Below are 24711 nucleotides of genomic sequence, written 5' to 3'. Positions count from 1 at the left end.
ATGGAACAAAGATAGTAGCTCCTTCACATGAATCGGAAGGAGTGAATGAAGGGGGAAACTATTGATGGAATTACAGCTGGCTTTGTTGTTATAGCAGAACAATTTACATGTCAGCACAAGGGTTCATCTGCTGGTTACTTCCCTGCCCTCACACAGCGAGGAAATGCCAGACTGAGGACCTGAGCTCCTTATTCCCAGCTCCCTGTGCAGCACTAAGAGAAAAGCATCCAAACTTCTGTGTTATCCAAACCAACTAATGAGACATTTGTGGTTCACCTATCATTATACAGAATGTATCTCTAGTGACAAAAATAATAACTGGTAATTAGCCAGGACTTTCAGAAACACTCCTAGCTGGTGAATAACTGCTGGGAAACCTAAGTGTGATATGAAGTCAAATTAATTTGCAGGGTCAGAGTGGAATTGTAGTGGTGCAAATGGGAAGGGACCTGAGTTCATTGTCACTGAATGGTTGTTAGTTTAATTGGAGATTGCTCATACTTTAGATGGGGCCTCTAAACCAGCAATTCCTTAAATATCAGATTTGCTAATTTAGTTGTAGCATTTTTTCTGAAATTGTAGTCAGGAGTTATCAATCAATGGTTTTCTCTCCACAAAATTTGCAGATGGCACAAATTACTTAGGGCTAGTCAGATCCAGAGATACCTGAAAAACACCGAAGGGGCTTAACCACCTGTGGTGAATGGGGCAGATGAATGACTGTTAGCCGAGGCAAGCTGATAAAAAGCCTCAGTTTAAGCAGTTAATATCATTGCTTGGGACTAGGTAAGTTAAAATCACTCGTGAGAAAGGCCTAGTTTTCATTTTGGTTTGTTTAGCTTAAAATCAAAACAGCAATAAACCTGCTAACTTTATACATGCACAAAAGAAATCATATTGGATAAATATGTATGGAACAGTAATTTCATACTTTTGATGCTGTAGCCACCTGCAGTACTCTGAATGATCTCATTATGCCATTTCTGAAATACAACAAGTGGAAGGGCTTCAGAGATCTGCAATGAAAATAGATTTATGGACAGTAGCCATGTGAGAAGACTGTTCAGGATTAAGTATCGGAAGATCCATAAACAGAGATGTTCTAGAGATATCTGAAATAATGAACTGTACAAGAAGAATCAATCAGATGTTCCTGTTTATTCTTTATCACAACACAAGAGCAAAGGAATATTCAATCAAAATGACAAAAATTTAATATTTAGGGTTTTATACCAGGCTAATCATAGAATACCACTGTGGTTTCCTTAAAGGTGAGGGTAGTGAGAACATGTCATGCTGCATTTGTTTTAAAACAAAGTGAGGAGACAGATGCTCCTCTTTGAAGGTGTAAATGTGTTTCTAATAGTGTGGTCACTGGGAGAAGCTTCTGCCGTGGGGAATATTACACTCTTTTGCTGTGATTTATGCACCTTCACATGATGTGTTTTCCCCCCACACCCAATTGTAAGAGCTGGTTATAGATTACATAAATCATTGATATGATTCATCATAGTGATTCTTTTATTACCAGAAAATCCTTTTCATTACATGTTGTTTTGATTGATCTTTACAAAGTTCCTACTTAATGTTCCCAGAGGGTGCACATTGTGCATACCCAACACAAACCCTTTTCACAGTTGAGGCATTCAACCCCTTTTGCCGCATGTGAGAACACTAGGCATTAGCAAGAACATCTATCTCTATTATCAAGACATCTGATATTTTAAACATTTGGTTTATTACATTTTTCTTCTAGAATTTGGCAAAAATAAAGCTTACTGCTTCACTGGTGAGCTTAACCTTGTCTATATATAACTACAAAAATGGTCTTCCAGTTGCTGTTCTACAAAATCTGTTGTTCAGTGGCTATGGTAGAAAACCAGGCACTCTAGTTCGTGCTATTTGTTTTACATGTGATTCTAGTTAAAATCATTTAGTCCCTTGAGCTACCCTCTCTGAGGATAACAATATGTATTTTGCAGCAGATTTACAAATGTTTGGGAAGCACTGATCCAAAAGCTGCTGCAGATCTGCAGAATGGTTTTTAGGCTGTAGAGTATTTATTCTGTAGAAATAAAAAATTTTGAATCCCACTATTTATTTGGCAGTGGTTTAGGTTTTTTCTCCTTGCTCCAGGAGTGACTCAAATTAATATTGACTCAGATTAATATTGCTGCCTCTTGTTGATAGTTGAACCTCTATTCCTGTGCAGATTTCTGTTGGAGAACCTGAGTAGCCTTTCTTTGGTTTAAATCACAGAACCAGTTTCTTTCAATAGCTCAGTACTACAGTAAAGAACGAGTGTTGCTGTAACTAATAGGCCAAGATGGGAGGTAAGCTTTTGAGGAAAGATGCCATCTTTTCCTTAAATTAGTTGTTTACATTGGGGAAACCACAGATGAGTATTTGGGTCCATAGGATTTGCCTCCCATAACGCATCTGTAGCCAACTCTAGTCAGTCACTCCTGGTGACTGGAATGTTGAAATAGCAGCAGAAAGCTGATTTGTCTTAACTAATTGTACTCCATAATGGCAGGTCAGTATGTGGCTTCCAAGCAAGGTGGTTGGATGGATGGAGGGGACCCAGTGCTCTGCCTGTCAGGCAATGTCCATAAAAAGTTAGCACAACATGACACCAACACGTCCCTAATGTAAGGAACCCTGGTTCTCGGGGCAGTAACAAGCAAGTGAAGAAAGAACTGAATGACTCTTGTAGGAAATAAGGGAGAAGCAGCAGCATCCAGGAAGAAATGCTGGTTTCAAGGTGATCCCAAACCAGCCTGATGGTCTTGTATGGAAAAATTCTCCTTCAACATTCCCTCCAAGACTGTTTAAGAACTCATTCAGCCTCACAAAAATCATGATTTGGCTTTGACAGCATTAGATACACTGTCTGTTGGATTGCAAGCTTCTGGCGTGCATGAGCTCTTCATGCAGCAAGGGCTTTAGGGACTGAAACCAGCTGTTCTGTTTCAGTTGCTTATATCAGGAACACCTAAAGAATCAAAAATGTTACACTTGGCATAAAGTGCAGTAACACAAACAATGGAACTACCAGTTTTTCATGCCCTTCCCCATGCCTCTTGCTAAGCTGCTGCTGCAGGGCTTTAGAAGATGCAGAGATGGGAGAACTGTAAGAACTGCAAGGCATAGCTGTAGGAAGCCAGGCTTTTTGAGTTTCATTGCTCATCGTATCATCTTCTTTTTTTTTTTTTTGTTTCACTTTTTTTGTGGTAATTAGTAGAGATTCAGGAGGTTCATACATTGCTGGGAAGAAATTTTGTGATTAGACGTACCTGCAAATAAATAATGTGCCTGGGAATGAGTGGGTGGGTAAGGTGGGCTTTTTCATTCTGTGTGCTCTTTAAGATCCATTAACTTAAGGGTCTGAGAAGAGAGTGCAAAGTCTACCAGGCAGCCAGTAAATCTGTCAAACATCTCTTCTATAGACAGGAATGAATTTGGTTATTTTTGTAGTCAGTATGCCTGGCCAAACTTGATGTGGTAGGTTTTTTTGGTGGTAGTAGTGTTTGGAAACAGGACATGATAAATCAAGGTGTTATCTAAATGTTTTAAGGTCTGTTTCTCTTTTGAATTTAGAGCTGCCAGTCAGAGAGGGACCTGGGGGTGTTGATTGACAGCCGGCTGAACATGAGCCAGCAGTGTGCCCAGGTGGCCAAGAAGGCCAGTGGTTTCCTGGCCTGTATCAGAAATAGTGTGGCCAGCAGGGACAGGGAAGTGATCTTGCCCCTGTACTCGGCACTGGTGAGGCCGCACCTCGATTCCTGTGTTCAGTTTTGGGCCCCTCACTCCAAAAAGGACATTGAATTACTCAAGCGTGTCCAGAGAAGGGCAATGAAGCTGGTGCAGGGTCTGGAGCACGTGTTGTACGAGGAGCGGCTGAGGGAACTGGGGGTGTTTAGTCTGGAGAAGAGGAGGCTGAGGGGAGAACTCATTGCCCTCTACAGCTACCTGAAAGGAGGGTGCAGAGAGCTGGGGATGAGCCTCTTTAACCAAGTAATGAGTGATAAGACAAGAGGGAATGGCCTCAAGTTGCGCCAGGGAAGGTTTAGACTGGATATTAGGAAGCATTTCTTTCCAGAAGGGGTTGTTGGGTGTTGGAATGGGCTGCCCAGGGAGGTGGTGGAGTCCCCATCCTTGGAGGTGTTTAAGAGTAGGGTCGACAGAGTGCTGAGGGATCTGGTGTAGTTGGAAACTGCCAATGCTAGGTTAAAGGTTGGACTGGATGATCTTCAAGGTCCTTTCCAACCTAGACAATTTTGTGATTCTGTGAATTCTCCCCTCCTTGTCTGGGAGAGATGTGACAGTGCAGTGATTTCAGTTCCATGATAGTTTTTAAAGCTGAATGTGTTCATCTGGGAAATATGAACCATAATGTGGCATCATAGCCTGTCATACAGCCAGAGCAATGAAAACCTAATGTGGCAGATGCTACAGAGTACCAACTAAAAATCCTTTGGTCTAAAGTACTAATCAGTAGAGGTGGCTTTCATATCATGCCACTGAGCTCTGGATAGGTAGATGCCAATGACAGAGAACGCTCATGAATAACACATTTACAAGTATGATCTCTTCCTTGGCCACCTGCATACATAAACAAAGCTCAAATTCAATTAAAGTGTTCATTACTTGTTGACTTGTTCGCTCAAGTATGTATGATTACTCTGTGCTTCCAACCTGTCCTCAATATGAACATCTCTAAGCAATTCAAGTGCATTACTTAGTTAATGTGATATGCAAAATCCCTTTGAGGGTCTGCACCTGATGTTATTGTTCAGCAGTAGTTTAAGGCAGAGACAGCTTCAGAAGATGTTGTGGGAGCAGCGTGGTGGGGTGAAAGCCAGCCTGCCCTGCTCATTTGGGACTGTGGGGAAAGGCAGCTACTGCTTGCCTGGACTGGGGGAAAGGTGTGGGGAAAATTACAGCCTCTTGAGACCTGTAAAATAAAAGACACTGGCTACCTCTGTTCTCCTGAACATCCCACATGGGGCATACCAGCATCTTCCACCAATAGCATGCTTGAAAAATCCAGATTTTACTGGTGTTGCGATCTTGCATCTGCCATCTGATAAAACACTCAACCTGCCAAGTGTTTACTCATCTGTGGTGATAATGGAGAAATACATAATTGACTTAACTTGAGAGCAACCCACAGTGCTACCCCATGCCAGTAGCCTGGTGAAATACTGCAAAGATGAGCAAATGTAAAGTGCATCTGTCTGTCTTCCTTAGCTGCCTGCAGAGGATGCTTGTTCAGGCCAGCGCTGGTCCACACTGATGTCTGGGTCTGTGTTAAATGCCAGCAAAACGCGCTCTTTGCTGTCCAGCAGCTAACCCAGAGGAACAGAGTTTAGAGCTGTTCCTTACAAAGCGTTGCTCTGTAGGTCCTGGCTCTATACGGGTGTACACATGTATGTGGGAAGTGTGTTTATGTATAGCCGGGGGGGGGGGGGGGAGATTAAGGAACCTTTCCTTTCCTTTCTTCCCCTACAATGTGCCATATTCTCTCATGCAGTACAGAAGAGGCATTGACAAAACCATCTGCATTGGCAGAATTACTGAGAAAATACCAAACGCAAAAGTTGACCGGTATCAGATATTTAAAAAAATAATAATTGTGTGAGAAATTGCTGAGGTTAGCAGCACAGTGCTAAGTTGTTCAGGGGCATAGTAAACTCTTGAGAGAATTTCCCTGAAGTGAAAGAAAATAAAACCATAGAATATGGTTAAACGCAGAAATTGCTTGCATATTTTAAAAAAAAAAAAGCAAGGGAGAGTGGAGAAGAGGAGAACTAGAAATAGGGGGAGAGGTTGAGAAACAGAGGGAGTGTGAGAAGGGGGGGGGGGGGAGAGAGAGAGAAATGTGCTGTACACTTAGCTGAGCAGCCGGAAGAAAAGCTTCAAACAGGATTTCTCAGCTTTAGATGTCTGCCAGTTGTTTGCAGGCACACCAGTAGGTATCTGTGTGGTGCCTTAAAGGATGTGGACTAAAGGCGAGTCGGAGGGACTCCAGACTTTAGGGATTGTGGTGGTGGTGTGCTCCTCTCTGAAACTTTTGCACTACCTCGGGCTAATTGACTTGTCAGATGGTAAGAGACCTTCCAAGTTTTCCAGCTCCTCTTTACCTTTGTTTAAATTTGTGTCAGTAAAGCCACTGTAGGTAGCAGATAAGCTGTGGGAAGGAGAGCGTTGTCTGTCAGTGCACTGATTCTCAATATTGTCTTCATCTTTATTAAGAATCATACAGGCTGCAAAGAGGGAATTATGCTTTATGCTTTTTTGAGGATGTTTGTTTGTTTTTGGTATATTACCATAGCCAGAGAGAATCCGAAGCTGTGCTATTTTGCCTTGTGTGTTATTTTATCAAATTTTCTTATTTTTTCTTATTGTTAATTCTTTTTCTCTCTTGAAAATAAATTAGTACCAACATGGAAAAAAGAAAATCTCTCTTGGGATAATGGAAGCACCACTGATAATTAAGTGCATGATTTCTTATGGCTACCTAAAACAATTCTGTTGTGACATTTGCAGATTAAAGACATGATAGAATGGATGTGGATAAAACAAAACTTCTCTGTATTTGCTATTCCAGACACTTCAGCAAAGTAACTAGAAGCAAAATAACCTAGGGAGAAATATTTCTGGTTTCACCTATTGAAGTGGAAGATTTGGTCTCTCTCTTCATCTTACCAATGTAATGAACTCTTTTTTTTTTTTTTCTTAAAGGTTTTCCTGGCTGAGTAAAGCATATGTGTTTTAACAATTAAGTGAGCTTTGGGGATCATATTATCTATTTATAAAGGGATGTAAGTGTCACTGAATTTTGAAAGAGAATAACTTCTTGATGAAGCAAATGAGGCATTTTTTTTTAAAACAGGGGACTCCCAAGTCACTGGCTTCAGTCACTAACTGTGCAAAGTTTATCTAGCAAAGGAAATAGCCATGATAAAATACTAGCATAAACACCTACATTACTTTATTCAGATATTATCTTTAAAATATGAGTTAGCTAAGGGTGATCAAAGATTGAATAAAACTGGAGGAAATTTATATATTACATTTGTTTTACTGGATAATGTTAAAAGCAAGAAAAGCAGATGGAATTTAAGCTTGCTACTGTAAAATCAGTACTGTCACATAATCCTAGAAATCCTCTTCCAGGATTAGGAACAAATATGAAAAATGGCCTAAATAAATGAGTTATTTTATTTAGACCAAGAGAAATGTAAATTGGCATGTACTTGTCATTACGTGAATGTTGATATTCCTTATTACAAAATTAATATACCATGGGAGCTTTTAGTTTACTCCTAGAATGTCACTGGAGTTCAATTATATAATTAGAAATAAATGAAGATCTCTAACAATGACAACTGTTTTCAAAGAATGGCAACAGAAGTGCTCACCTTAAAAATAAGCTGTCAAGTCAAATGCTGAGGCAATTGCATTGCTACTTGTTTAACGGCAAGAACATTTTTATACCTTCTTTCCAGACCTCATTACTGTAATTCCATTGTCCGCTCTTTTCAAAGCAATTGCTTTCCTCAGAAGAGTCTCCCCAGTGTTTCCCCAGCAAAGTCAAATATGTGGCAGGTGAGAAAGTTGTCTGTTCAAAGATTAAATGAGCAGAAATGAATAAATAGTCCCAGCTTGTATTCACTGAACTGCATTTTGTTTGTGGTCATCGGTCGATAATCACTCAATCCATACAAGTGTAGAAGGGTATAGCATTTTCTTTTAACTCTTTGTAAGGGAACACTGTCAGAATTACTGATACACATAGTTCCTGAGTGCTGATGGATTACCTGGCAGCATATAGGAGCATGATACTATAAACCTTTTTCGCTTTGGATAATTTTTCTTGGAATTCTTTCTTTCTGGGTGCAGAATAGTTCACTTGGAGACCAAGATAAAATTATTTGGTACTCATTAATTATATGAGCTTGTGGGTTTTTTCCTTCTGACTATACCTGTGCTAAGAATTACTTATATGTGTAAATAGTAACATTAATGTAATGTAGGTGGTCATTAATGCAGTGCAATGCAGATTTCAATCACTTAGAAATTTTTAAAGGTGGCATTAAACTGTTTTCTTTGATATGCCAGGTGACAGCAATGGGAAAGGTACAGTGGGTGCTTATATTGCAACATAAGTAACATCTTTATATTCACTAGAAACGATCACTCTTTTTATAAATAAACATCTAGAAATTCCATGTGCTTTCTTATGGTGGTGTGAAATAACACTAAAATAAGACACTGAATTTGGCTATATTATATGCTTTTTAGAACTAGAATTATTCTCTCTTCTGTAGGTGGAACAGGCTTACTTAGTGTTCCTTTGTCCTCTTTAAAGAAAAAAAACAAAAAACAAACCACCAAAACCCGAGTGCTGATTCTTCATTAGTCTAACATAAGAAGCAATAATTATGGAGAGGGAAATAGCGTAGACAGTAATTTGGAAAATATGAAGTTTCAGAATTTGTTGCAGCTGAATTCATGTTTGCTCAGTTCTACCTTCTTTGTTAGTTATGTTCCAGAGGTGAGGTCCTGTTCTTGCTATTAGTTCATTCTGGTTGATTGGAAACAACCAAAACCAGAGACATCAGTGGCAGTTTTAATCTCCAAGCACAACCTAAAACTGTTGAGCGTTTTTTAATAAAATATTAAGCCAATAGGAAAGAATCTTTTTTCCTGATATCTTTTATTCCACCTGAACTACAGGTGGAGCAAGTCTATATGAAATAATCCCCTAAAACTCAGCCAAACTGAAGAACTCCAGTAAGATCAGACCTTTGCCAGTTGCACTGTTTGTCTTTTCTGAATGCTTCATTAAAATGTTCCTATTTGCTTAAAAAAAACAAGGCGGGGGGGAGTGGGGGAGGGTAGTGTCTAGATATAGTTAAGAGACAAAATTTGCTTAACTAAAATGAAAAGGTTTGCAAAGCATGGGGCAGTTTTTTGTGACCCTAATAGATGTAGAACCATTGATGACTTGTTGCTTTATGGTTTTCTCACTGTTCTATCTTTTTGGGGTTTTGTGTTTGTTGGCCGTGTCCTTGCTGCAATTCTGTGCTTTGACAGAGAGCTGCTGCAGCCTCATTGGGTTAGTTCCCAGCTCCCAAGAGCTACACTCGACCACATCCAAAAGGGTGGGCTAAGAGTTGAAGATCAGTTTTCTTTAGCGCAACAATGCATCCACAAACAGTTACATATGTATTACACATAATTTGGGGAAAGATCTGGTGAAACCTTGTGTTAATTATGGTTGGAGACCAAAAACCTTCTCTGTAAACTGAGAGTAAATTCTGGCTGTACATTTGTTTTATGAGTTTGGCTTTAACTCAACTTCTTTGCAGAACATCCATCCAGCCTCTAGGTAGCCTTGAAACATACATAAATCATAGCTCTTCAAATTAGAGGGATCCAGAGGAAATGAATTGTGGTTTTGGACTAGTTCAGTATTGATTCAGTAATACCTATGGCAGGGGACAAAGCTCTGAAAATAAGTAAAGTAAAACATGCCATCAAGTATATTGTCAGGGATTTAGCTTTTTAATTCAGGAAAGCATGCTTTCCTTAGTTGTAGTCACTTATTTTATGATAGAAGATTTAGAAACAGGTGCTCAAATATTTTTCTTGATTGAATAAATAAATATACAAATCAGCTATCTCAGACGCTTCAGAGGTTGTCGCTGTGTCTACATAATTCAACAGTATGTCAAAAATATACCACGAACTGGTAGATTTCAGTTGCCACAAATACTTTTAATATGATTGCCAATGGAGATGGGCTCTTAAAGCCAGTTCCCTGTATCTTCACTAGAATAAGTGCTTCCAAGTCTTCCTCAGTGCTCCTGTTTTCATGTGGTGTGTCCAGTACATGGTGTTACATGAGGAGAGGAGATAGACATTTACTGTTATATCAAATAACCCTTACGGTAATCCAGACCTCAGACCTAGAGGCTTCTTCCTCATAGTGCCTTTACTTGACAGCAGCTGAGTTCAAAACAAAACCAGCTGAATCCTGAAGCAGGAACTCTGCCGAAGTTTAGATCTGAAGTAACCACAAAGAGGTAAGATTTATAATTTGGTAATTGATCACCTCGAATTGTATTGTTATCGCCTGTGGTACTGTGGCAGGTGCTGGGGCTGGGAATAGCCAAAGACAAATCATACCTGATACTGATTTGATTCATAAGGTGCTGTGTGGTTTTAAGTAATAGGATGTAAAGGTTAAAGCCTCTGAAGAGGGGAGATCAGTTCTGCATGAGGGGCAGACCAGGGTTGCTGCTCTGGCTCCCAGAGCCCAGCTCTACAAAGATATTTATTGCCCAGGTGCTACAGATACTAGCCAACCTGTAGTGAAATGTGTATTCTGGCTTGTTCTCATAATTTGATAAACTATTGATTAATCCAAATGTGGAATAGGGATATTCTTAGATAAAAGCTCTTGTGAGAGCATGTTCTTTCCTCTAGCTTCACATGGGAACTTCAAACCCACTTAAAGAGAGGGAAGGAGGGGAGAGGTGTGAGCAGACTAAAAACTGGAATCGCTTGCTTTTCCAGGGTATCCCCTGTGAAGGTGCTCAGCTATGAGGCAATAGGTACCAAAAGTGCTGATTTCAGCCCATTAATACTTCATGGTACAGAGACTGTATTATAGCTGAACCAGCACATTTCTTTACACCTTTCCCAGTGATTTCTTTTCAATTATTCCAGCCTTTGTACAGATTTTTCTTCATCCAAGGCAGAAGCCATGTGTTCTCTTTCTGCCATTGCAGCCTGTTCAGAGACAGAGCCGGTGTGAACCTCTGCCACCAGCCGGGGGTAACCTCAGCCGTGACGCGGTGCGGGCAGCCTGCGGTCAGGGTGCTGGCCTGGGAGGCACTTTGGAAGTGCCTCATTAGTGTCAGTGCTGGTAGAGGTTGGAGCACTACACAAATACAAAGGTCCAGTTCCTTTCCCTGCTATGCTAATTCCTCCGCTTGTTATATTCATGCAATTATTTTTACCTCATAGGGAAGATAAGGATAACTATTATTCATACTCTTCAAAGGGCTCAAATGAGAGGTGTTATAAAAATGCAATCTATAATTACAGTACATCTTCTCTGAAGCATGGGGTAGCAGGCACCTGAGCCTGTGCACTGCATCCTCCAGTCCTCCGTTACTCTTGCTGCAGGATCCTGTTTCTGTTGGTTTCCTTGATGCAGCTTCTCTTGTTCAATTTTCTTTGTTTCTCAAGTTTTTCTGCACAGTGTTCTAGTATGGCACTTCCTTACCTTGACTTCAGTCATGCTTACTCAGATGAGCTGAGAAGTACAATGCAAATGAAACAATTTTACCTTTAAATACAAGGGACTGAAAAATAAAATGTTTGTGAAAGTTCCTGAAAACAGATTCTATTCTTTCATGTACCTGCCTTTCTGGCAGGGACCTATACAACTTTGAAAGTTAAGGCTCCTTAATATTTTAAGGAAAACAATTATTAGCCTTGAGGATTGCTCAGTTGCACTTCTGAAAACCCCAGTCAGTTGTATAATAGAACATAATATGTTGCAATATACCACTGAAGTGATAATATTCTCATACCTCCTCAGGTGAATTTAGCTTTGTTCTGGCCCTGCTGTTATGATTTAACTTCTGTATTTTAAGGACTGCTCTTTGCAAGGAAAGGTGGAAGTTTTGTGCATGGTTCAGTATGAACTCTGATAGAAAATATGCATAGTTTGATCTGGGACAGAGATTTTGATGTTGTTATTCTGTGATAAACTTGCTTCTTGCTGTTATATATGTGGTCATCTGCATACAAGGTGGTACACTTCTTTCCAGTAATACATGAAGTAATCTTACAGGTATCAGTAGTTTTGCTATGAGGAATTTTTTGACAAGGCCATCCTGGATCATTGCCCATCTGTATGAAGAGTACAGAGGGTGCAGTAGCCTTCTCCCCTTCTCTCTCAGCCCCATCCACTTCCATGTCTTGCAGCAGTGTGAATTTGAATGCTTTTAGCCCTCAAGCTGTGCATAAACTGTGGTGGTATAGGTAAGTAGGCCCATGTCTTCATGACTCCGTGCATAATTATTTTTTTTTTCCTGTTCGTGAGAGTGTAGGAAACTGAATCAATTTGGTAGATCAACATTTTGGGCTGTGGTTCTTACTGCAACTATCAAATCCCAGCATCTCCACTAGATCTCAGGTTTTTAATGGAATATTGGTCTGAGTGAGTTTATGTAATTATTTACTGTTCAGCTGGAAACGGTGAGACCCTGGCTCTGAGATATGGCAGTAAAAAGATATTTTAAAAAACCCAAACAACAAACCTGTGGTGGATTATCTATTTCAGAACCTCTCTTTTTGGCCAGGGATGTGTCATGGTAACATTGTGTTCCTATGTCCCTGTTTGCATAGGTGTAGCACACTTTCAAATACTCAGCTCATTCAGACACGTTGGTAACTTGCAAGACAAAGTCTTATGGTACAATGGGAAGCAATCAGAAGAGAAATGTCTAAAATATTGTTACTGCTTAGTCTTAATACTTCTGAGCATGAGGATATATTCCTTGCTTCATGAGGATATATTCGTGTCCTTATGGTAAAACAATGTTGCATAACCTATACCCATGAGGGGACAGAACAAAGATTGTGCAGCCAAAAGTAACTCGGGGGTTCCTGGGTTTTGATATCTTGTCTATGCTCCCCTTACATAGGGTTTTGTCCATGTAGATCTTGGGAAGTGCATTATATGCATTTATAACCCATTTCTGTTTAGCTTTTTTGAAGCTATTCCAACTAATTATTACAGGTTTCCTGTAATGAAATCGCTAAATTTTCTTGCAGCACTTTCAGCTTTCAGGGTTTCCTCTCTCATGCAATTAGTCCCTAGACTTCATTATACAGTCCGTTGCAGAAGCTCCTGAAGGTTGGTGGCCTTGATACAGCCTGAGCTGTTAGTTCCCAATTGGGGATGAAGTGAATTTTGTTTGCTGTGCACCATCTTCTCATTTCTGAGGCCTCGTGGCATCTGCTAGTGCTTAAGAAGTCTCTCTAGATTAGCTCCTGACAGCTCCTTCTGATGTTCTGTGGCTTTCTCTCAGCTTCACCTCTGCTAAGGAGTGGGAGAGCTTTTGACATTGTAGATTAATTGCAGTCATTCCACTCCCCGAGGAACTCAAATTGAGTTGTTCATGCCATTGCTGTCTTAACACTGGAGCTTTTAGTGTCCAGCTTTCTTTCAGACAGGCAATTCAAACCTTTTAACTAGAAGAGGTTTGTTTTAGCAGTAGAGATTCTGCCTCAGCCCTCTGAATCTATGAAGTGATTCAGTTAGTAGCTGTAATTACTCATGGCTCTGTGTTTACCAGAGCATATTGCACTACTCTGCTGTTCATACTTTGATGTTTATTGTAGTTGCTCGACTGCTAACCTTTCTATTGAAACAGTAATTTCTTACCTATTTACTTCATGTTGTAGTATAGCTTTCCATGTTTCACAGCTCTCAGTCCTGTGTCCCCTTGTGTCTGTGTAAAACTGCCTCATGTGTTTGTACATGTGCATACCGATACACTGCAGCTACTGTTTTGCCTCCTTTTGCACTCTTTGCAGGGTCTTATCCCCCAGCACCTTTGCAGTGTGATCAGAGTTGTGGAGTGCTCAAACCCAGTGTCCATGGGACAGCAGGGCACAGCCCTTCAAGGAGCAAAGCTTTGTTGACTGGCTCTGTTCATCTGAAATGCCTCCCTGTCTCTTGCACTTCGTCATGATGATGTCCCTCTGCTTTTTATCAAAAGGTTCTAAATGTCACTGCTTTACAGAGCCTCTGACCAGACCTGAAGGTTTGCTCTTTTAGTCTCTCTGCCCTGGGGCAATCCCATCCTCCCAGTTTAGTACTAAAACCTACTCTTTTTGCTTACTTGAATTTCTGTGTTCAAGCAATAGTAACATAAACTATGTATCTAAAAAAGGTAACGTCAAAGTTGCTAGCAGGTCATCTTTCCCATGTAGACTTTCTTGAACATTTACTTTGTCTTCAGCATGTAGTGTGGTCCAGAGACTTCCCTGTAAGTGTTTAGTGTCTCTTTGCTTACTTTTGATTAGTGCCTTCCTATTTAAGCAATCAGGAGCTTGTTTTTATTTGATTATTTATTATTAAGAGGTAGAATTAATACCCTACCCCTTTTCTAGCTCTGTTAATGCTCACGTTATCTGTCTGTCACTCTAGAGGGGACAGTTAGGTACTCAGAAGTGGAAAATGGCAGATTACCACATCTCCTAAACCATACCAGCAGATCCTGATCTTTATTAAAAATATTATTAAAGCTATTGTCAAAAATGGTAACATTTCTATGGACAGAACATATTTTTCCAATTCCCAAGTGACAGTATTGCATTTTTCTATCTTTTCTAAAGGGGAAGGGAGAGTGAAACAATGAACTGCAGTACTGATCTTGAATTAGACTAGCAGCTTCTTCCTTCTGTACTAATTTATGCAAAGAATTGGTTAGAAAACAGTTAACATTTTGCAGCAATTCAGTAAAAACATCTTTCTTCAGGGATATTCAATAATGCTGAAACTTTGAAACTTACATGGTTGTTATCTAATTTCTTGAGTGAGACATGACAATTAATTCAATTACTTAAAAGCATTTACTTTCCAAATTGAAGCATCAGTAGGTACAATTCAAGCACCCCATAACTTGCACAGGCATAAAACTGAAAGTCTTTTGAGGCATTACACTCACCTGGTCAGAGCCAAAGCTGTAGTTTTTAACTGTTGTTTTGTGGAAAAGAGCTCTTTATGGGAAAAGTGTGTAAATGCTTCCTAAAATTATAGGAAAGTAGATGTGGAAGGTGAAGAGGTCTTTTATTCCATCCTCCTGTCTCAAAGCAGGGTTGTATCTGTCTGTCAGTATGGCAAACTCATTACAAGTGTTATTTTGTCTTCACCAATGACATGGAGAACAGATGATTTCTTTTATCTTTGTGCAAGCCTTGTAAGGTGTATTATGTTCTTTCAGGTTCCTCTTCACTAGTCTAAATAACTCTTAATTCTTTTGGTCTTTCTTTGTTTGTTATGTGATTTAGTCTCTGATCATTTTCATTGCTCTTACCTGAAGTATTTGTTGTTAATGCAAATCTTTCTTGGAGCTGTGACCTAACTGCCACTGAGCACAGCAGAGGGATGATTTCACGTGGCTGGCAAAGTGTATTCCTGTTTGTACTTCTTGTGAAGTGCTTAATGTCTTTGCAGCAACATAAGACCAGTCATTTATGTTCAGCTTCTGAGTACCGTAATGTGCAGATACAGCCTGGCCAGCTGTATTTGTGTAGTTTATTCTGTTGTTGAACTTGTAGCCCTTTGCATTTGTCTTCACTGAATTCTGTCTAGTTACCTTCAGGCCTTTGCTCAAATTTGTGAAGGTCTCCCTCAGTCCTTTCCAATGTGATGATACCTGTTCTGTTTGATCCTCCACCTTGGTAATAAATACACTGACCATGACTAGACCCAAGAAGGACCTCAGTGGAGTCACGCTTGATGCCTCCTGTTGTTTTGGTGCTGAACCACTGAGACCTGCCCCCTGAACAGCTATCCAGCCAGTTCCCTTGTACCTCATGGCAGTTTCACAGACCATTCTTTTCCCCAGCTTCCAGATGAGAATATGTGAGACAGGGCCAAAAAATATTACTCGGGTGAAGATGTAATGTGTTCTCTGTTTCTCTCCTTTGCACAAGGATGTGTTATATCAATTCAGTTTTGTTCTATTGCAGTTTTAACAGTAACCCATGCTTGTAAGCATACATCACAGTTTGTTCCAAGATTTCCCGAGAACTGAAGTGAAAGGTGAAAAAATCATATGGTCCTGTAATCCTTCCCTCTCCTTCAGCTGTTTGTCCCTTCAGGACAAAACAGAAGATCCTGCCTTCGGTCTCCCAGTTTCCTGAAGGCAGGCAAAACACAGTCCTGGGAAGGTAGGAATGAAGACAGGAGGGGAATATGGTGGGAGACATCCCACACAGCCCTGTGTTTTGGATTGTCTTTTAGAGACTCTGGTGGAGATGCTGTTGTCCCCCTTCTCTTTCTGTGCACTGCAAAGAGTTGGTGTCACCCTCGCCACAGGCATCGCATGGCAGTGCAGAAACAGCTGGTCCAGACCCCCTAGTTTGTGTTGTTTACAGCGAGTTTGTGTTGTTACAGCAATGCAAAAGCAGGGGGTGCTAGCTCACTCTGTTTTCTTTGGTCAGTGCCCCCCCGGCCCCGCCCCAGGTCAGGTTCTTTAATTGCTGGTATAGCTCTTAAAGAACTGCATCACTCTGTGGCTTCTTAATTCTGGTCTGTGTGGTTTTGATGTGGGACTCTGGGTGTCAACACTGTTCATCTAGAATTACTGACAGACAATTTTAGGACAACTGTAATACCAAGAAGATGGAAAATGCTCTTCCTCCTCTTTCATGTGACAAAAATACACCACCTGTGTTTTGCAACTCCTACCTGAGTAATCAACTATGTTAGCATTCAGTCTGAGAACAATAACATTTTGTTGGACTGTTGCAGAGGTGTAATTTAGTCAGTCATCCCTTAGGATGTATTCTGTGTTCATGTTTCCCCTTCAGCTTTAACAGTTCTGATTGAATAGATATGGATTTTATTTTTAGTCTGTTTGTAAAATAGTCATTCCATTTGCAGCACGGCAAGGCTTCCTCTTCAGAAAGCATTTCAGCGTCACCAGACCCTTCTTCAACAGAAAGCATTGCAGAAAAAAAGTAGCATTTGCATAATACTTACCTGTGGCAGTATAGAGGCTAAGAAATGCTATTTTAATTTTCAGTCATATTCTGGTGAAGAGGTACATCAGGGTGTAGTGGTGAAAGATGTAGGAGAAATAAGGCTGTGTAGAAAAATGGAGCAACAACAATCTCCTTTAGAAAGCACAAACCACTTGTTCTAATAAATCAACACATGTGCCAACAGAAAGCCCAAGGACAGTAGACTTCATGTAAGTGTTCTAGAGGAGTGAGCATGACTGAAAGTATAGAAGTGCCGTCCATGCAATTCAGCAGCAGATGGCCAAGAGAAGAAAGGGATGTGTTTTCAGTGGGATAGAGTGAGTGCTGGAGGGGGAGATAAAAAGTAAACTACTCTGTGAAGTAGAAGTGCTTATTGTGCTTTATGAGTTGGTGTTTAAAGAACTTGGGTGTTGAGCTTAGAAGTTTGTTAATGGTTTGAAAAGTGCAGATCTTTGTGATAGTGATGAATCAGCTAGATAACTGTCTTAATTAGTTATTTTACTAAGCATAACTTCAAAGGGGACTGCTTGAGCCTTTTTTAAAAAACATGGTAGGCATGCAAAAAGAATATACCAATATACCACAGCAAAACTTTTAACATATCACACACCATAATTCCATGATTTCTGTGCTTCTGTTAATTCCCTATGTATATAAAAATGCAATAGTACATGAGTTTTGTACCTATTTACATATCTTCCCTTCCATCTTGCCTCTGTCCCTTCGGACTCCTTCCCTAAATCCATTGCTCTGTCTGCTGGGTAGAAGGATGTTAGAAGACATTAATATTCTGTAGGCTATTTTAAAATAAATTGAAGTGCATAAAACTTGATGGGTATGTTCAGGGTTTTTGTTTTGTTTCTTTTTTTTTTTTCAAGATAAAATACACAGATGATAAGCTGCTCCAGCATATTTCTAAAGAGGAGAGTTTATGCTTTACCTGTTTGCTAGAGCTGCAAGAGAGACTGTGGACTGTAACATACTGCATCAAATCCAGCTTGCAAAATAGCAAGCTCCAGGTAGCCTCTCCACTTCAGAAACACAGCACACATGAGGCAAGATTTGATGCCATGTGATGCGCTTGTACGTGTGGATCCACATCATATCAAATCGCTGTGGGGGTCAATGCAGTCAGTGTGGAGAAGGGTGAAGATTTTGGTGCATGTAGTGCCTGCAAAGCAGATGCTTGTTTTAAGGAAAAGCTAGTGTGGGTTAAGAAAAATAAATGCACAGCATTTTCTAAACTGCAATGGCAGCATCATTAAAGATTAGTTTGTCCTTGTGCAAAGCTTATTTCTGAGAGGCTGACAAAGCTATTCTTAATTTATAACCTGTGGAAGTGTTGGCTACAGAAGTCAGAGATTCCCCAATGCTACTGCACCAGGTGTCAGGCTGCTTGGCAGATGTTATAGTCTCTGACTGAGAATATTAACCTCTCCTAACATCCTTCTACCCAGCAGATTAAAGTGATGGATTTAAGGAGTCTGAAGGGGGAGAGGCAAAATGGAAAGGAAGATACGTAAATAGTACGTACTATTGCATTTTTATATACGTGGGGAATTAACAAGCACAGAAATCATGGAATTATGGTGTGTGATATGTTAAAAGTTCAAATTGGGTATGCTTGATGAGCCTGGTCTTCTGTTCTTCCACTGTTTATTCTCTCTTCCCTTTCAAGACCTTTATCAAGACCTATGTGTTTTGGGATGGAAGAGCAATTGGATGATGGGGGATTCAGGCAGGATTGTGCATCAGTCCCATGCAGGTCACTTTGTTTAGCAGGGAGAGTGTTTTAAAAACAATGTTATCAAAAAAACCCAACCTCTTGAAAGTTAACGTGGAGTTTTTAAGTATAATCTGGAGGGATTTCATTTTTGCAGGAAGATTATTTTTTTTCTTTCAAATATATCACAGCAGCAAAGTTGCATAGTGTCAACAGATGTGAAGGAACCAGTCTAACCTCTAATTGTCCTTATTTACTAATCCTCAGAGGGATAGACACAATCTTCTGTGAAGCACATCTTTGCCGATAAATTTAATTAAAATGTATCGGCAAGTTAGAGACACAAGTTGGAGCTGTTTTAAATGAAAAGCTAAGTCTGGATGCCAAGAGGTTTCATTTCCTTGCAATGAGAGCTTGTTACATTACAGGGAGTTAGAATGGATGTCTGAGTTTTGAACTGCACCTGAGTGCAGCCATCCTTTGACTGCTGAAGATGATGGAGTGATGGACCGTTGCTGGAGCGGCTGGAGAGCACTAGTGGAAGGGCAGGCTTTCTAGGGAAGCCATCTTGTGACACTAAATCTGTCTAAATATCGTCTTGTAAAACTCCTTTGGGCAGACTTGGCTTTGGAGAAGACTTCAGAATATTTCTGAAGGGGTTGAAATGTCAGCTGGTATTGTTTGAAGGAATTCAGATATCTGTGGATCTTTCCAGCTCCCTCAGCTACTTCAGATGCCTTCAGGTTTTGTGACTCGTAGACCCTGGTAGGGTGATGTCACTTTTCCTTTTAGTTGGGCAATTGCCTTAGAAGCTTCTGTAACAATACACTGATCTTATTATGGTGTGTTTTGGAGGTAACTTAGTGCATGTACTGATGGTACAATATTGTGTTCTGTCTGCTTTAATATATCTGATGTGGTCACTTCCTCCTGCACAGCAGGCGTTGGAGTATGTGCTGGGTTTGTGTGGTGGGGTTTCTTGGTAGCAGAGCACAGAGTAGCACAAGAATTCTGTCACTGAGGGAATACTAGAATAGTTCTTATCAAATCTAGAGATCCAAACAAACTAGCAGAATATAGCTGCTCCAGCTACCTTCCTTCTAACCACCTACCTTCTAATGGGACATATGACTTGAAATGTTATCTGATAGGTGAAATTCAGGGTGAGGCTTGAAAAGGTCTGGGTGGGTTTTAGTCCTGCCTGGCCACTGTCCTGCTGGGTGACTTGCCATGAAGTCACTCCCATCAGTAAGGTCTGGGTAATGGAGACAAACTCTAATGCAACTTTTTTGCCTGATAAAGGTGTTCAGGGAATTAGTTGTCTGAAGCCAGAACGGAGCTTACTTTAATTTTCTTCTCGTCCTATTCTGTAAGTACAATACTATGATAATGACTATCAGTTTGAATATTTTATTTGTCTCCAGTTAAGTTTTCTCAGAGCACTATTTACATGCCTATTTCTTTCCCTTGCATCAACAGTTTTTCAGAAGCAACAGTAAAAAATAAAAAGGATCGTATCTGTGCAAGGCCTGCAATGTATAATAGTTTTCAGACAGAAGCTCTTAAATTCTGTTGGTGTCAGAAATGTTTTTACATTTATACTGAGCTGCAAGACGATAATCCAGGCTTTTCTCCTGGAGTTGAAACATAATAGAGTTGGGGGGAGGCATGGCAGCTATGCAGATTGGGTATATGCACCACAAAAGGAGCTAGTGTTTGGCTGCAGGTTACTGTATAAATGATGGAAAATTTTAGTATGTTCTCTAGCAGGGTGTGATGATGTTAATATAGACTACTTGTGGCCAAGCATATGTATCTGTTCTTCCAGACCCCTCCCCCATTTTTATCTGCTTTTGCTGAAAAATCATTATCTCCACAACTCTGTAATAGTGTAAATAATTTATATATACCAATTAGCTGTCTGGAAGATGCCGAAAGACATTCATTTCACCAACCCTGAAATTGTGACTTCTTCAGAATTAAATCAAAGCACTCTTGCAGTATTAACACCATTATAACTTTCTAAGATAATTAATAGTGTGTAAAATGAATTCTGTCTGCATTTGTGGACTACAGGACCACTTTGAAATGCAGAGTGCACACAGAGGCTTCATCCCTCTTGAATACCACATGCCCTCTCCATTCAGGTCCAGAAGTGGTGAGAGCAGTGATCAACCCTGCACCCTGAGAAGAGGGGGCTCCAGAGTTGGAGTTCCAGCTTGTCATTTTGTTGCCTTTCAGACAATGATAGGAATCGCAGTGTTGCTTTATAAGTGTAAGATGATGTGGTCTTATTTTTAAACCTGTTTCACGTTTCATTGGCTCTAGCTGAAGTTCCTGACTTCTACCTGTTTCTGGTTTACATTAGTGAGAAGAGTACCGACCCCTTTGAGCTCCCTCTGTACCTCATAAAGTCCCATTTTCTGTCGAGAGAGGTGCCGGAAAGCATCAGCTGGGGTGGTGCTGGTCATAACCAAGCTGCATCTGACACTGTGTAGTAAAGTTTGGGCAAAGCTGTTCAGCTAGTTTATTCTCAAATTCTACAGCTTTCTCAACTATAAACCTGCCCATTGATTACTGAGATAGAATTTCCTGATGAAGAGCAGCAACAAGACACGTAATTAGCCTTCTAAAAAGCGTAAGTAGTGGTGCAGATTCTGCCACCTTTGTGTCAAGCACTGTGAAGATCACAGTGCACAGCACAAAGTTAAGTGGAACCCAGTGCTGTTTGTCCTCTTAGGAGCTGCAGAAGTTGAAAGAGCGTAGAAGTAGCTGACTTAAGCATGAGTATGTCTTTTTGAGTGCTGTTTAATTGAAGCTGTTTAGCATAAAACTTTTAGTTTAATATGAAATCTTGGAGGCAGGATTTGGCTTAGTTCAATCAAGGCTATGGGATACAAGAGGGAGTTAAAGGAAAAGCGCTTTCATGACACTTCCATCTATTCGGTTTGGGGTTGTTCTCTGCACTTCTAATGAAATCTCTAGAGTCTGTATTTTGTGTTTCATCCTCTTAGATTCTGGGGAAAAAATTCTAACCAAAACAGCTGTGAATCATGTTTGCCCCTTTCCTGGAAATTTATCTAGTATCTTGCTTTTGGCAAAACGTGTAACAATTCATACTGGTACTGTGTGACAGGTTTGGGCTATTTCTGTCTGTGTCAGTAGTCACATCTGTGCTGCACGGTGGACTAAATACAGATATCTAGTATTAATAAAGAATTAGGTAATTAAATGCCATTTATCTTGGAGAATGTTAGGATCCAGGCTGGTCATGGTGATTAATAGATGTCATTTGCAACAATAATCTCCTAAATACAGTCCTGTTTGTCACATAATCATTGTGTTGTGCTGTAGTATCACTCACCAAGATTCATCACAGTGTAGTGATTTACACACACACACACACACACACACATACCCCTCCCCAGCCCACCTGTACTTTTAATACTCTACCTCCAGCTTTATCCGCTGGGATGTTGCTGAAACTCATATACAGGGTCCATACTTTTTTTTTATCTGCTGTGAACCTGAGCAGTTTTCCATAGGGAAAGAGCGAAGAAGAAAGATTACTGCAGGAACAAAAATATAACAACGTGGAGATCCTGCATAGGATTTTGGTTATTAATTTATAACTCAGCTGTACAGATTTATTTCAGGGTGAAGTTTGGCAACTTATCTTTCAGTCTTAGAATGTGATCTCATAGGTGGGTTCAGTAATGCAAAGTGCTGGTTAGCTGCTGAGTAGCCAAACAAGAAACCACCAGTTTGTCGAGTTTGAGTTGCACCCTATAGTAATAGTGTATTTTGGCTTGTATAAATATGCTGGGACCTGAATTTTATACAGTAAAAAGGTCAAGAAGAATAACCTTGTGCCAGGGTTTCCCTGCTTCTTGAGACCACATAGCAGGCTGGACACACCACAGTACAGGCTGCACAGTAAAATCTGCCTGCAGAGCCTGTCTGACAAAGCAATACAAAGGTCTGAGCTTGCAGACACCATTCATGATCAGTTCAGCATGTGAAACAAACAATTTTTCTTAATCAAGTGCAAAAGTTTTTCCTTTATAATGTAACTGAATCCAAGTGCTGTAAATCCTTCTAAAATCTTGCATAATTATATAGCTGCTGCACTGAGGACTTTCAGTACGTATATATTACTTGCACCAAAGCTGTTTACCAAATGCTAAAGTTCAGGTGACCAAAGCACCCACAAAAACTAAATACATTCGGATATCTAGAAGAAAACGCACATGGTAAGGACCTGTGATACCTTATTCAGTGAAATGACATCAGCGCCTGCCTTATGTAGTTGGGCAAGAGAGATACCCTGCTCTAAGCTATCTTTGTGGCAGAGGTCTGAGTATACAGGTGACTACAGTCTCCCCAAAACTGAATTTATCAATGTGTTTTGTCTCTCAGTCCTGCTGCTGCATTGCAAATGGAAATGATTCCATTTCTAGATGTTACTGGAATTATTCTCCTGAGTGAAGCTTTGTGAGCTGGGCTCCTTGTATCTCCAAGGAGCAAGTAAGTGGGAAGTTAGTTGTGCTTAAACAGCTGACCCACTCACATGTGTGATGACCAGCAAAAGTCTCTAAATTAGGAATAAAAAAATCTGTCACTCAGGGAGAAATCCTCAGCAGACAAAATTGCTGCTTGTTAAGAGGCGCAATATTAGCATATGTGGAGAAGAAAATGCTCCTTCCAGGTATACATCTTAAATGTAAAGATGAGAAGAAAACTTGTCTTTTGTTTTCATATGAGAATTTAGCAGAAAGAACAGATAATATTTTGTCATTTACCAAAAAATCTTTTTCCTCTTGCTTCTACCTCCTTCTTTTTGGTATTTTTAAAGTGATATTATGAGGCTCTTTAAACCAGTTTCATTACCGTTAATTCACCCTCTCCTCAGGCAGCTGCAGCTTTATGTACCAAATTTTTATTATACCCAGAAGCTTTCTGCCTGCTAATAAATAATGGTGGTAAATTTTTATATGAAATAAATGTGGTTTCTCATTGCAGCAGAAAGGAAAATAAGTCTTTTTTTTCTCCCCTCTACATGCATCTTTAAATTATAGAAATTAAATAGTGTGAAAACAGCATTAATTTTAAAGACGCGTGGCCAGGTTAAAAAAAAATAAAGTTCTTTGACTTATGCCATTAATGATAACTTAGATCATCATTACACAAAAGATGTTTGGAATCTTGTAAACAGGTTTTTTAAATCATTTTTAATACAGTCTGTGAAGAGTGCTCAGCTGTGCTTTCTGTTCTCGTTTCTGCAGCGAGTTCCCATGAGCAGTATCAGCCTTTGCAGTGCCCCTGAACAGTCCTGAAGCAATGTGTGTGGCCACGGCAGGAGGCTTACCTTTATCTGGGGGGGTGGGGGGGATGGAAGGGGAGGGGGCATTAAGGTGAGAGGAACAAGAAGAGTGTGACCTGAGGCTGATAATTTGAACTTTCTAAGAGCCTACCTGGGTTTTGAGGATGCATCCCTGCACTGGCCCCAGGGCAGGCTTTGTGCTGGTGGGATGTTAAGACCTGCTCATCTATTTCACTGATTTGCCAAATTATTTTGAGACTTACTAATAACAATGTGTCTGGGATGAGAGCTGTGGTCCAGCTTCTTGCATTGTTGCTGAACCACTTCTCCCCAACATGAACCATCACTCATCTAAATACTAACCTGCCTGTGTTTGCCTGGGGGTCTCCTTGTTTTCAAAAACTTGCAAGAACCACAAGAGAGCTACTCTAATGTGCCATGTTTTGAAATCCAGAATCATTTTACTTGGCTTGAATAAATTTACAGTTATAAGGGGAGACATTTCTTTTGGCTGAAGAACATCCTTGAGAATTTCAGCGTAAGGCTGCTTTTCTTGAAGAAATTGAGTTAGAGGGGCTCATAATTGGGAAGGGATAGCTATTTAAATAGTCAATATAAATGGAACATAATTAACATTACCTTAATCCCTCTCCCATGGTTCTTAAATCCACGCATGGGAACCTCAAATTGAGGATGCATGTCCAAATGTATCTTAATTAAGTCCTAATTAATTTAACTACTTAAACAGTTAATCCTTTCTCTCTTAAAAGGAGATTTCACACTGTGGAAAGAGTAAAATTCATCTGTCCATTTCATGTCCACCACGCTTCCTGACAGCAGTGCTGTAACAGTGGGT

General features: G+C 40.2%; 1 protein-coding gene across 4 annotated transcripts in view; it reads left to right on the top strand.

Moving 5' to 3' along the window:
* Positions 1–24711, top strand: part of KCNIP1 (potassium voltage-gated channel interacting protein 1) — a 134206-nt gene that overhangs the window by 63161 nt on the left and 46334 nt on the right. The window contains exon 1 of one of the 4 annotated variants that reach the window (XM_074883717.1): positions 5933–6110. The exons of the other annotated variants lie outside the window; for them this stretch is intronic. Coding sequence (XP_074739818.1) covers positions 6002–6110 — 109 coding nt within the window. The 5' untranslated portion in view covers positions 5933–6001. Of the gene's footprint in view, positions 1–5932; positions 6111–24711 lie in introns of those variants that run through there. 4 annotated transcript variants of the gene reach the window in all.

The sequence above is a fragment of the Strix uralensis genome, chromosome 14 (assembly GCF_047716275.1).
Source record: "Strix uralensis isolate ZFMK-TIS-50842 chromosome 14, bStrUra1, whole genome shotgun sequence".
NCBI lineage: Eukaryota > Metazoa > Chordata > Aves > Strigiformes > Strigidae > Strix > Strix uralensis.
Note: the sequence above shows the minus strand (reverse complement) of the source record. Positions and strands in the feature narration are given on the sequence as shown.